This window comes from Chionomys nivalis, chromosome 2, assembly GCF_950005125.1.
Source record: "Chionomys nivalis chromosome 2, mChiNiv1.1, whole genome shotgun sequence".
In the NCBI taxonomy this organism is placed as follows: domain Eukaryota; kingdom Metazoa; phylum Chordata; class Mammalia; order Rodentia; family Cricetidae; genus Chionomys; species Chionomys nivalis.
This window is the reverse complement of record NC_080087.1, coordinates 84,983,150-84,995,752: the sequence shown is the minus strand read 5'-3', so window position 1 is coordinate 84,995,752 and position 12,603 is coordinate 84,983,150. Positions and strand designations below refer to the sequence as shown.

At 54.9% G+C, this 12,603-nt stretch overlaps 1 protein-coding gene across 3 annotated transcripts; it reads left to right on the top strand.

Annotated features, from left to right (window-relative positions):
• The first annotated feature begins 2,774 nt into the window (after nucleotides 1-2,774).
• Scn1b (sodium voltage-gated channel beta subunit 1) lies at nucleotides 2,775-11,990 on the top strand. Of its 3 annotated transcripts, none has more exons than XM_057757365.1 (6): nucleotides 2,775-3,154; nucleotides 4,535-4,701; nucleotides 6,057-6,297; nucleotides 10,732-10,873; nucleotides 11,183-11,254; nucleotides 11,342-11,990. In XM_057757365.1, the coding sequence occupies exons 1-5, from the start codon at nucleotides 3,115-3,117 to the stop codon at nucleotides 11,247-11,249; spliced, it is 657 nt and encodes a 218-aa protein (XP_057613348.1). In that variant the 5' UTR covers nucleotides 2,775-3,114; the 3' UTR covers nucleotides 11,250-11,254; nucleotides 11,342-11,990. The 3 variants fall into 3 exon arrangements, with proteins under 3 accessions (XP_057613348.1, XP_057613340.1, XP_057613352.1); XM_057757357.1 differs by lacking the exon at nucleotides 2,775-3,154 and adding an exon at nucleotides 3,503-3,713; XM_057757369.1 differs by lacking the exon at nucleotides 2,775-3,154 and adding an exon at nucleotides 3,770-3,939.
• The last annotated feature ends 613 nt before the right edge of the window (nucleotides 11,991-12,603 follow it).

Below are 12,603 nucleotides of genomic sequence, written 5' to 3'. Positions count from 1 at the left end.
CCCTTTATTTTTTTTTTTAATTTTATCTTTATTTATTTTGAGATGGGGTTCCACTATGAAGTCTTGGCTGTCCTGGAACTTGCTATATAGACTAGGCTGGCCTTGAATTCACAGAGATCTGCCTGTCTCTACCTCTCCGGAGCTAGGATTAAAGGGGTGGCCACCGCTAATCAGATTTAATACTTAGATCTCTAGTTTATTTTCTCCTGTGAGATAGGGTCTAACTAAATCTCCTGCTGGCCTTGAACTCACCCAGGAAAGCCCTTGTAGGACCTAGAACGTGTGTTCCCACCTCAGTCCCCCGAGGAGCTGGGATGCCAGGCCTGCGCCACCAGCCTCGGAATATGCCTCCTAACGGGACTTGGCAGAATAAGCCAAAACTCATTCCATTTACCACAGAAGAACTGGAAGGAAAGATGAAACTCGTGTCGCGAGCATTAAGTGAGGACTGGGCTTTGCTATTCCCTTCATCCTATGACAAACTTAGTCCCAAGGCTACCATGAGGCAGATTCTAGGCACCCTCCATGACATCTCCACATACAATTTTTTAGATTTATCGTTTGTTTTCTGTATAAATGAGTGTCTTGCCTCATGTATGGATGTGTACTGTGTCCTCAGAGATCACAATAGGGCACCGAATCCCCTAGAACTCTGGGTGGTTGTGAGCCATCATGTGGGTGCCGGGAACCGAACCTGGGTCCTCTGCAAGAGCAACAAATGCTCTTAAGTGCTGAGCCACCTTTCCAGCTCCAGATTTTCAAGTTTATACACAAATTGCTATCCCTCCTAAAACCAACCACCTCCCCATCAGCCATCAGTGGTGCAGGCCGAACCCAGCAATGCCCTCCAAACCGTGGGCTGAGGCCAAAGGGAAGGAAGAGTCTGTCCGTCTGGCAGGACTTTTGGAAGGTCACATGCCAAGTTGTGGGGTGGAAGGATTGCATGGAAGCAGTAACAAGCAAAGGGCAAAGCTGCATGGGCATGCGTGCGCACCTGCACACACACACACACATACACACACACACACACACGCCTCCGCTGCAGTTCCCCTTGCCGAGGCTCTCTTCTCACACCTGCAAACTGGGCGGAAGGACAACTCCTTGGAGTAAGAATTAAGTTCATTAGAGTAAAAGGCTGCTTTGCCTCCACCAGAGAGCCTCTTTGGACACCAGTCTTGTAGGGCTGTAAGGTCGCATCTCCTGTCCACCGCTAGGGCCTGAACTCCCTGAGCCTCCTCCTCCCAGCCCCCACTGGGGCCACTGGAACTGTGAAAGGGTTATTTTCGCACAAGGAATTTCACGGCTCAGGAGGTGCTGGCTCAAAAGCCCAGACCACAAAGGTGTCTGGTGTCCCTGCCTATTTGCCACTATGTCCTGGACCTGCCCCACACTGTGGCTTCTCCAGGACCTTATTCCAAGCAGAATTGGAAGCTAGGATGGGGCCAGCCACCCCTTGCTAAGAGTCTCCCACCTTGGTCCTGGTGACCTAGAACCCTATAATGGGCCAAGAAGAGGTCAAGGTGCTGGGGACCTGTTGGGACACAGGACAGTATTCTCACCCGGGGAAGGTGCAGGCAGCAGACAGACCAATCATATCAAAGAATACAAGCATGGTATGGTGGTGCACACTGAAACAGGAGGACCACCAGGTAGAAGCTAGCCGGGCTACATAGTGAGAGCCTGACTCTAAGAAAACAAAAGGGCCTGGATATAGCTTAGCAGTTAAGGGTGCTGGCCTCCAGGTCTAATGACCTAAGTTCAACCCATAAGACCCATATAGTGAAGATGTCTTCCAAGTTGTCCTCTGACCTTCATATGTATGCCTTGGTATGGATGAGTGGTCTCACACGCACAGAATAAATACAATATAATAAACACGGAAACAATCCCTTGTTGGTACCTAACCAACATCTAACTATTCCGACAAAGTAAATAAGAACCAAGATGGCCCAGTAAGTATGGAAGGAGGCAGATGATTCAAAATGCGCACAGAAAATATTGTGAAGGTGACATTGGAGCCCTGGGTTTTAGAACAGAGAGTCAGTCCTTCCATCACCTGGGGACAGTGGGCGGGGATGGGGTGAGGGGTGTCCAGGCAGGAAGTAGGGCAAAGGCCCTGAAGCAGTGATGAGCTGGTGTGCTGGGGGTGGGGAGAATCGGTGAACGGTAGAGTGGGAGGAGAGCTGGGAAGATGACGTCAGAGTCGCGGGGCGTGCAAGCGGGGGGGGGGGGGAGATCGCGGGAATGGCTCTTTTGAAACCTGGCACCTCCTACCCCAGAGTGGTGGGATGTCAAGGTACCCTTTCGGCTTGTATATGGTTTGGAGGTTTCTATCCAAACCTGACCCCTTCACCCCTTCGAGCCCTCTTAGGTTCTGGCTCAGTGACCTCCAGTCCGAGGGATCTCAGATGTCAAAAGTAGATCCCTCGGATGTCCCAGCCCCATCTACTCGTGAACTCGATAAGGTTGACCTCCATAATTAGGAAAACAGAAACTGGTCCCCCCAACTGTCCTTCAAGTCCTCTTGGGTGCCTGGAGATGACCTTTCTCGGAAGAAGAAGAAAAGGAAAGGGTTCCTCCATCCCAAATAGTCTGGCGAAGTCGGAGTGACCCAGGCCACTCCTCGGGTGCGCAGAAGCCCGGGGAGCCACCAGAGGGGCCGGTGCCCCGGCGTCTCCCGGGCCGCTGCGGCAAAGGCTGGGCGGCCGCGCCCTCCCCCCGCGGTGATTCATCCCGCCCCCTCCCGTTCCCTCCTCCCTCTTTTGGCTCCCTCCTCCCTCCCGGGCCGACGCTGCAGTGCGCAGGAGCCCTTGGTCCGCGCCCCAGCGCCTGGAGCCCAACAGCGAGCTCCCAAGCTGCGTCCGGAGCCAGGCAGGGGTCGCCGCAGCCTGGATGCGCCCTGTGGCGCGAGCGCACGCAGCATCCCGAGCCTCCCGCCGCGCGGCGGGGATGCCCGCTCTCCCGGCCCCGGGGCTGGGCCCCCGGCGGTAACCGGAGCGGGGGGGCGCGCCCCCCCAGCCGCAGCTGCCGCGCCCGCGCCCGGCGCCCGGGCCAGTCGCCTCCGGGCCCCATCGCCTGTCGCCGCGCTCTGCGCACCCGCTGCCCTGCGCGGCCATGGGGACGCTGCTGGCCCTAGTGGTGGGCGCGGCGCTGGGTGAGTGTTGCTGGGGGACACGCGCCATTGGCTCTCGGGACGCCCCCCGCCCGCGTGGCTCAAGCTCGCCAAGTCCCTGCCTGGGAAGTTGTGCGCGGTGCGAGGTCACTGGGGTCGCGGGACCCCAGATGACACGGGAAGAAGATCCTGGAGATACAGGAGATTCTCGGGGGTGGGGGGAGCACTTGGCACGGAGATTGGTCTGCGGGCGCCGGGCCGGGGGCGAGGCGACGCGGAGTCAGCTGCTTGCAGAGCCCCGCAGGCTGCAATGTGACACCCACAGCCGCGTGAGGGGTGAGGGGAAGGCGTTGCCTGGGGACTGGGGCCCGGAGAGACAAACCCGGAGGGATGGATACCGAGGGAAGACACCAAGAAAGCCCTGGGAGTGGGAATAAACCAAGAGACTGAGGCGGACGACAGGGACATTGGAGCGAGAGAGTTGCGAGCCGGAGCCAGGGACAGAGAAACTTGAGAAACGTGGAAAGATCTGGAGAGACCGAGAGGGGATGGAGAATGCCAGCCAGATGGGAGTTTAAAAACAATAACAGTAATAGTAATGGTGAGACATACAAGGATAGGAAGACAGAGAGAGGAACACAGCGGTGCTGGGACCACAGACACCCCTAGGAGGAATAAATATGGGGGACACTGAGGCAACAGGGAAGGTGAACCAGAAGCCCTGAAGTCTAAGAGATCAGGAGGCTGGGGGTCAAGGAAGGGACCCAGAGCTCCAATAGGAGACAGGACTTTGTCAGCTAGTGAGTGGTGGAGGCAAGAGGTGACAGGTAAGAGGGTTAAGGAGGGACCTGAGGCTGAAAAAGACCCAGAGGCAGGAAAGAACTTTTAACTTAGGGTGAATGTCTTGAAGTGAGGAAGTCTGTGAAAAAGGGGACAGAGCAGGGTGGTGAAGTTGGAGAGGGGGTGGGTTACAGAGAGGCTAGAGGGAGGAGGAGTGGGGCTGGAGTGAACCCCCGCTCAGTCAACCTTCCCATCTCTCAAGCCCTGACTGGTTCTGCAGACCAGTTTGGTGGGATTGACATGGACCGCTAGAACCCCTGCCTTAGAAGGCTGTCGGCCTTTTGAGGGCCAGGGTGCTTCAGTGGAGTTACTCACCCCAAGGATATCCTCCAAAGTGCATATTCTACCTAGCGACTTCCTAAAGGCAGGGGAAGGGAAGAGTGGGTAGGGGTGGGAAACTGAGGCCCCCAGAAGATGGGGGGGCTTGTCAAGGTCACACAGCAAGCGAGAATCAGGGATAGGTTTGGCATCCACTCTGTGCAGAAATGGTGGAAAGGAAACAGATGGCTTTTGTGGGGCAGCAAGCCCAGTGCTGCCTAGAGTGGCAGGTGCCTCGCTGAGTTGAGCCCACTGTGTCCGCAGTGTCCTCAGCTTGGGGGGGCTGCGTGGAGGTGGACTCCGAGACGGAGGCCGTCTACGGGATGACCTTCAAAATCCTGTGCATCTCCTGTAAGCGTCGCAGCGAGACCAGCGCCGAGACTTTCACAGAGTGGACCTTCCGCCAGAAGGGAACAGAGGAATTTGTCAAGGTATGTGTGGGTGCCTGGGCTGGGTTGGCATCCAGAGGATGGAGCCCACAGTGCTGGATCTTAAGGCTGCTTGCTTGCTTTTCGGTGTTGCTTTTAGTGCTGTGGAGATAGGGTGTCGCTAAGGAGCTCAGTCTGGGCTCTAACTCTTGGCAATCCTCCTGCCTCAGTTTCTCAAGTACTGGGATTACAGGCAGGCATTTGACTGGTGTGAGTGCTTTGCTAATGATGAAGATGTGGATATGATGGGTGACCTGGGTTTAAATCCCCATTCATCAAAGACTACTGATCACTTTAGGCAAAGTCACTGAGCATGGGTCCTGTAACCATGAGGGGTCGTGGTCTCTGCCCCATATTTTTTTAAAATTACATTTATGTATGTACATGCCATAGCATGTTTGTGGAGGTCCGAGCATAACTTGCAGGAGTCCATTTTCTCATTCTACCACATGGGTTCTAAGGGTCGAACTCAGGCTATCAGTGTGGTGGCAAATACCTTAACCTGCTAAACCACCCCACTGGCTTCAGCCCCTTAGGTCTGCATGAGGGTTGAATGAGTTGATGCAGCTGGCATATGGTGGGTAGTGAAAACCTGTCACTGGAATTAGATGACCCCAGCAAAAATGTCTTGGGTGGCCATAGAGCAACATCAAAGAGCAACGTTTTCTGTGTGTGTATTCTGAAATGTGCGTGTGGTAGGAGAGGGCGCCTGTGCCCGAGGGCAACCAGTGTCTGGGAAAGAAGTGCGGAGAAGGGGAATGCAGAAGCCAGGCGGAGCTTCGGACTGTGGGATTGTGTGTGTATGTGTCTCGGGGCTAGGACAGTCAGGGGCTGCCATGGTCCCAGCTGAGATCTCAACCTCCTTGACCCCTCAAGTCAAGATGCCTGAGCTTGGGCTGGGGACATAGCTCAATGAGAGAGCACTTGCCTGAAACCCACCAGTAGGGAACTGAAGGTGGGGCTTGGCGATAGAATCCTTGCCAGAAATTCAACAGTGAGGGGCTGGTGTGTGGCTCAGTGGTAGAGCCCCTGCCTAGAATCCCCCAGTGAGGGGCTGGGGTGTGGCTCAGTGGTAGAACCCCTGCCTAGAGTCCCCCAGTGAGGGGCTGGGGTGTGGCTCAGTGGTAGAGCCCCTGCCTAGAATCCCCCAGTGAGGGGCTGGGGTGTGGCTCAGTGGTAGAGCCCCTGCCTAGCATATGCAAAGGTTACAATGTCAGAACCACAGAACAAAAGATGCTGCTACCATATATACATCATCTGTCCTTGGGAGGGTCAGGATGAGGGACAGTATGGGGGCCACACTTGTGGAAGACAGATCCAGTAACTTACATACCCCACTCATCCCTAACCACCCCAAGATACTACGCTATGAGAACGAGGTGCTGCAGCTGGAGGAAGATGAGCGCTTTGAGGGCCGCGTGGTGTGGAACGGGAGCCGGGGCACCAAGGACCTGCAGGACCTGTCCATCTTCATCACCAACGTCACCTACAACCACTCTGGCGACTATGAGTGCCACGTCTACCGTCTCCTCTTCTTTGATAATTACGAGCACAACACCAGCGTCGTCAAGAAGATCCACCTGGAGGTGGTGGACAAGGGTGAGTCAAGTCCTGTCACCCTCCGGCAAGCCAGATGGAGGGACAGATGGAAAGAAGGGGACAGGCTGGTGCCACACAGAGACCAGCCAACAGCCCGCAGCCACAAGGGGAAGGACACCCCTTTCTGGTTCCGCAGTCTCTGGCGCTTCAGCCCACGGGAGGTCAGAGTAGGTCTTTCCCCAACAAATCGTGTGCATTAAGCTGCACTCATGCTGTGTGACCTCGGACAGGTGTCTTCCTTTCTCTGAGCCCCAGGATTGTCCCCCAGGGACCAGAGAGAATATTGTATATGGCTTGGAGTGTCTCTTAGGTGAGGGCACACAGTGGTGAGCTGAGGCCTTGCTGGGGTGTTTCTGAGTGGAGCCAGCATTTTGCTTTTAGCGTCTTTGGACCGCTTCCTCAGACCATAGTTTTTAGTTTTGAGGTAGGGTTTGCTTTGTAGCCCAGGCTACTCTCCAACTCCCTTTTGTGTGTTGTTTGTTTGCTTTCTTTTCAAGGCAGGGTTTCTCTGTGTAGCCCTGGCTGTCACGGAACTCGTTCTGTAAACCAGGCAGGCCTCGAACTCACAGAGATCCACCTGTCTCTGCCTTCCGAGTGCTGGGACTAAAGGCGTGCGCCACTACTCGGAGACAGACCTTCTTCTGATCAGCATCAGTCGGAATTTTCCAGAGTTCGTGTGTCCTCTTGTCTTAGAAAGTCAGGGAGCTATTCCAAGCCTGGAGGCAGTGAAGGACTCTGGGAAGTGAATCCCTGGGGGCCAGTAGCACTTCCCATTCTCCTGACCTGGTCCCTTGACATTCCAACTCCTTTTAAAAGTCCCTGTTGGACCCTCTCACCAGCCATCTGAGGGAGAGGCTTCACCACCCTGTGTTGTTGACCCAAAGGTCCAGGCTCAGGGAGGTGAGATCCTGCAACCAAGTCACCTGACTGGGTCCTGGATCTGAATCCAGCCTTACTTGGGTTAACAACCCCCAGTCCCAGGCGGTTTCTCGGTTTCTCGCATGCATCCGTGTTCCCTCAGCCAGAGTCTGCAGGATCCTTGTTATAATTAGCTTTTTTTTATGTATCTCATCAAAATGGTACAGAAGGCAAGTGAGAGGCGCATCCGAGGGAGGCACGGGGACGTCACCACGCTGGGTGTGTGGTGGGCGGTGGGCACAGAAAGTGGAGTTTTGCCTGCGAGGTACGGGTCCAGGGGAGCGAAGGCTACTCCAAACCCGGGCATCACGAACCCCAGCTTCTGAGGGGAAGCTGGCGAGCGCCCTCAGTCTCCACCTGGCCTCCTGTGGGCCCTTGCTCAGGCCACGCCTACCATAAAGCTTGGCTTTTATCCACATTCTCTGCCCAGCCATACATAACTCTCCGTCCTGCACTCATTACTGTGTTCAGAACACAGAGCCCTTTCTGCTGAGCTCATGTTTCCAGAGGAATCTAGGTAGCATGTTCTACCTGCAATGCCACAGTACTGTTGCTTTAATTTTCTTTTTGACAATATTTTTATTTCTTTGGTGTGCGAGGCGTATGACATGCACATGTTGTGGGGCACACGTGGAGGTCAAAGGTCAACTTGTGGGAGTCAGTTCTCTCTCCTTCCACCACGTGGACCCTGAGGATCAAACGCAGGTTATCAAACTTGGTGGCAAATGCCTTGACCCGTTAGGCCATCTCAGTAGCCATAGTTTATTGTATTACTTTTTGGTATTTAATTAGTTACTTGCATATTTATTTCGAGACAAGTTGTCCGCTATGTAGCCCAGGCTAACATCAGATCCATATTCCTACTCAAACAAATTCTCCTGCCTCAGCTTCCTGAGTGCTGGGATTATAGGTGTGAGCCACCACACCTGAAAACTATTGTGTGTTGTTTCACTTTCTCAGATGCAGAGTTTCTCTTGTAGCCCTGGCTGTCCTGGAACTCGCTCTGTAGACCAGGCTGGCCTCGAACTCTGAGCTCCACCCACCTCTGCCTCCTGAGTGCTGGGATTAAAGGCGTGTGCCACTACCCCCAGCTGTCCATAGCTGTTTTTTTTTCTATGTTCTATTTTTGATTTATGTTCCTTTGGGGCCTTTAAAGAAAAGACAGAGTCTAATGTTACCCAGGCTAAGGTTCAACTTGCTATCTAACCAAGGACAACCTTGAACTCCTGACTCTCCTTCCCGTACCTTCCACATGCCAGGATTAAATGTATGTGCCACTTTGCCCATTCTCATGAGTGCTGGGACACAAGCCCAGGGCTCTGCGCATGCTCGGCAAGCACTCCCTCTGTAGCCCAGGCTGATGTGAGATTCCTGCCCCAGCCTCCCAAGTGCTGGGCCCAGAGGTGTGAGCCATCTCACATGGTTCCCTCCAGGTCTGGTTCTTGTTCTCACGCACTGTCTTGCTGTTGTCCTGGCATCACCCATTGTAGCCCCTAACACACATGGAGTCACATCCCAAAGCCGAATGATGGATGAAGGCGTGGAAGGTGGCAGGATGCAACTGGGCTCCACAGGGGACATAGTTACACACTCAGGGGATCTGTACCTCAAAGCATCTGAGGCTGCTGAGGACTCTGGCCCACAGAAGGGCTGCTGTGTGGACCCAAAGGCAGTCTTAGAGGATTCTAGGGGCCTTACGTAGGCAAAGGCCCCGATGGGGATCCTTCCTGAGGCTGAGATAGAAGCTGGGCTGTAGAGAGAATTCAAGGCTAGTCTGGGGAACATGGCAAGACCCCATGACAAAATGAAAAAAGGGTTGTGGCTCAGTGGTAGTACTCTGTCTGGGTCCAGTCCTCAGAAAGATGGGGCATTCAAACGGCGCCCCTGGGAGCCCCTCCATGTGACCCGGTGGGTTCTCTCTTGGTCTCATCTGTAAAGTGAGGACCCCTGCAGTTCCTCCTCCTGATAGGCCCGATGGCTTGGCGAAGACGGCCTGGGTTTTAATCAGCTGTTACGGGGTTCACCTTGGCCACAGGACAGCGACCATACACTCTGAACAGTTATGATTGGGGTCCAGCCCTAGCTCTGAGCACATCTTGGCTGTGCGTCATTGACTCAGCACCAAACTATCTCTGGACCTTGAAGTCCTTGTCTGGAAAATGGGCTGTAGATAGAAAAGACAGCCAAATGGAATGTGGCTGTAGCATGCTTAACTCTCAGCATTTGGAAGGCAGAGGCAGGAGGATTGTGAGTTTGAAGCCAGTTTGGCTACATAGAGAGTCCCTGTCTAAGGCAAACAAAGAGAATTTAGCAGAGTCGGGTAGAGACGGGTCGCTCATGGCATGGGTGATGGCTGATGAATGAATGAATGAATGAATGAATGAATGAGCGAGCAGATGGGGGAACATCCAGCCCTGTACACTGCCCTCCTCCCTCTGACCCAGAAACACCAGCATTGTCTTGGCAGGACAGCAAGCACAGGCTCACAGGAGAGGAAGACCTCACTGGCCAGCAGGGGTGGGGCGGAGATGGGGAGAATGAGATCTGGGCTACCAAGGGGGCCAGGGATGTAGGGTGGACACCAGCCAAATCTGGCTGAGGAGTTGTGCCAAAGAGTGCTTCCCCTCCAGTCCCATGACTGGACATGTTCCCTTTACAGTTTAAATTTAGGCCCCATGAAAGGAAGCTGGAGAGGCAAGCCGGCAATGCAGAGAGCAGGGAGGCTTTCCCGAAAACAGCCCATGCCGAGCAGCACTGGCCGCCATGCTCCCTGTTCTTCTGTTGCCTCTCCACAGCAATCTGAGTGTTTGTCCTCATCTGACAGAGGGGCACTGAGCCTCAGAGAGGGGGAGTCTTTTGCCTGAGGTTTCACAGCTAATAAAAAGCAAAGCCTGAGCCGGGTGGTGGTGGCACACGCCTTTAATCCTAGCACTCCAGAGGCAGACGGATCTCTGTGAGTTCAAGGCCAGCCTGATCTACAGAGCAAGTTCCAGGACAGCTAGGGCTACACAGAAAAACCCAGTAGACACAGAGTGGCCTCAATTACAACAGTAATAAGAACACCCCTTGAGAGTCAGGACGGGATGAACACTGTCCTGAGAAACTCGTCTTGTTTATTTGTTTGTTTGTTTGTTTTTGCTGTTGGAGGTAACAGAGGCCCAGAGAGGCTTAGTCACTTTTTCAAGGTCACACAGCTGGAGGAGTTGAGATTTGAACCCCAGGCATTTGATTTGCAGAGTCAGTCTGTCAGCATGGCAGGTGCACCCTCCTAAAAGTCACAAATGCCGCAGGGAGGCAGGATGACAGCAACCCCTAGGCCCATCTTAAGCACCTTGTCACTTTCAGAGTCCCTGTAATTCCTGTGGAAACCAGCACAATTACCTTGTTTGCAGCCCAGGCTCAGAGAGGTTGAACCACTTGCCTGAGTTCACACAGCAAACATTACACTCTGGGGCTGTTGTGTCTCCTTGAGCTGGACCATCTGCCCCCTCCTTAAACCATGTCCGGCCCCTGCAGCCAACAGAGACATGGCGTCCATCGTGTCGGAGATCATGATGTACGTGCTTATTGTGGTGTTGACCATATGGCTCGTGGCGGAGATGGTGTACTGCTACAAGAAGATCGCCGCTGCCACGGAAGCTGCTGCACAAGAAAATGCGTGAGTGGGGCTGGCGAGGCGGGCTGAGGCCACCCTGGCGCCATCTGTCACCCCCGCACCTGCGGCAGAGATGAATAGCTTAGCTGCTTGCAGATGAGCCGAAGAGGATGGCACCGCTGCCAGGCAGCAGAGCCAGGATTCGAACCCAAGTCTTTTGGTTGCCTCTACAGATTCCTGAATGTCACAGAGGTGCCCTGTAGTTACAGAGGCCTCTCCAGTCTCAGTAGCCCTGCATGCCTGAGGCAGGGACCCCATTCTGCTCAGGGTTGGGCCCAGGGGTCACTGTCTGCTTTGCTTTTCCCTGAACAGCTCGGAATACCTGGCCATTACATCCGAGAGCAAAGAGAACTGTACAGGCGTCCAGGTGGCTGAATAGCGCTGGTAAGGCTGATGAACCGCTCTGGGCACCACCAGCCAGGAGGAGGGTTCAGGGACTGGGTCTCCAAGTCTCTACTTCTTACCCTGCAGGCCCTGGGCTTCACCTCAAGGAAGAGCCAGCCCTGACGGGTATCCTCCCCCACAGTGGGGATCAGCCCCTGATGGGTACCCTCCCCCGCCTGTGGGGGGTCAGCCCCTGATAGGGACCCTCCCCCAGCAATGGGAGTCAGCCCATCGGTCTCTCCAGCCTCACAATCCTGCAGAGGAGCCACCTGGGTGGGAGCGGGCAGGGACTGATCCCACCTCACCCACCGCCTCCCGACCACCCTCCCACCGCCATGCATGACGGGTGAAGCAATATGGCCGCCCCACCCTGCTTTTGCTGCCTGTTTGGGGGAGGGGGCGGTGAGGCGAGGGGGGCAGGCCCCGCCCCCTTCTTTTTGCTGATTTGCACATAGACCACTTCCCACACGCACTGCCAGGCCAGCCGGCTCCGGCCCTGCTTGATGGGGTCAAGAGGGGCCGGGACAGGGACGGTCGTGGGCAGGGGGTCCTGGGTTTCATCTCCCTTCCGCTTCCTCCGGCTGGACCTGGGGTTCCCTCTCCATGACACCTCCTAGACTTGGCCCACCCGCCCTCTCTCACCAGCCTTCAATTGTGGTCTCTCGGGAAGGGCCTCTTCGGCCTCCTCTCTTTACAGAAGTAGTTTTGTTCATGAAATAAAGATTCTTGGACTCGAGTCTCCAGTCTCTCATTAGCATCCCCAGCTCCCCCGGTCCCCGTCCCAAGGCCTTGAAGTGTCTTTTGGGAATCCTCCTTCCCAACAAGCAGCAGGGCCCTGGCCACATTGGAGGGACTGAAGAAGGGCTTAGAGCTTGGTTAACAGTGTGACTCTGGGAGTCGTTATTTCCGTGAGTAGGAGTCAGGGCCTGAGTCCAGAAGGCGGCTTTGTGATCTGCAGGGACAGGCAACTGGACTTTAGGGTTTTGTGGAGCTTGCTACACTCTGAGAATTCTGAGTAAAAGTTTTGGGGAGAGGGAGGGGGCAGTGCGGTGAGATAGTAAGAAGGATGGACAGAGGCAGAGAGAGAGAGAGAGAGAGAGAGAGAGAGAGAGAGAGAGAGAGAGAGAGAGAGAGAGAGAGAGAGAGAAGCAGAACGATTGCGATTGTGGTAGCGACAGAGACCCAACAGAGAAGGAGGCAAGGAAGACAAGAGAGAGTCAGGCCCGTCGGTCAGGCAGAACCAATGTGGCCCCTGCCTGAGAGAGGTGTCAGGTCTGTGGCTGGAGGAGGTGCAAGAGGTGGCCTGCTGTGTGGGGGCAGTTGTTGTGACTCAAATGCCAGCCCGGGCA

What these genes read in the sequence shown, in the direction of transcription:
- Scn1b (XM_057757357.1), top strand. Translation starts at nt 3,668, where the DNA reads ATGCCAGCCAGATGGGAGTTTAAAAACAATAACAGTAATAGTAATG. An exon ending in CAATAACAGTAATAGTAATG is followed by an intron (nt 3,714 to 4,534) that starts GTGAGACATACA and finishes CTGTGTCCGCAG; the next exon opens with TGTCCTCAGCTTGGGGGGGC. An exon ending in GAACAGAGGAATTTGTCAAG is followed by an intron (nt 4,702 to 6,056) that starts GTATGTGTGGGT and finishes AACCACCCCAAG; the next exon opens with ATACTACGCTATGAGAACGA.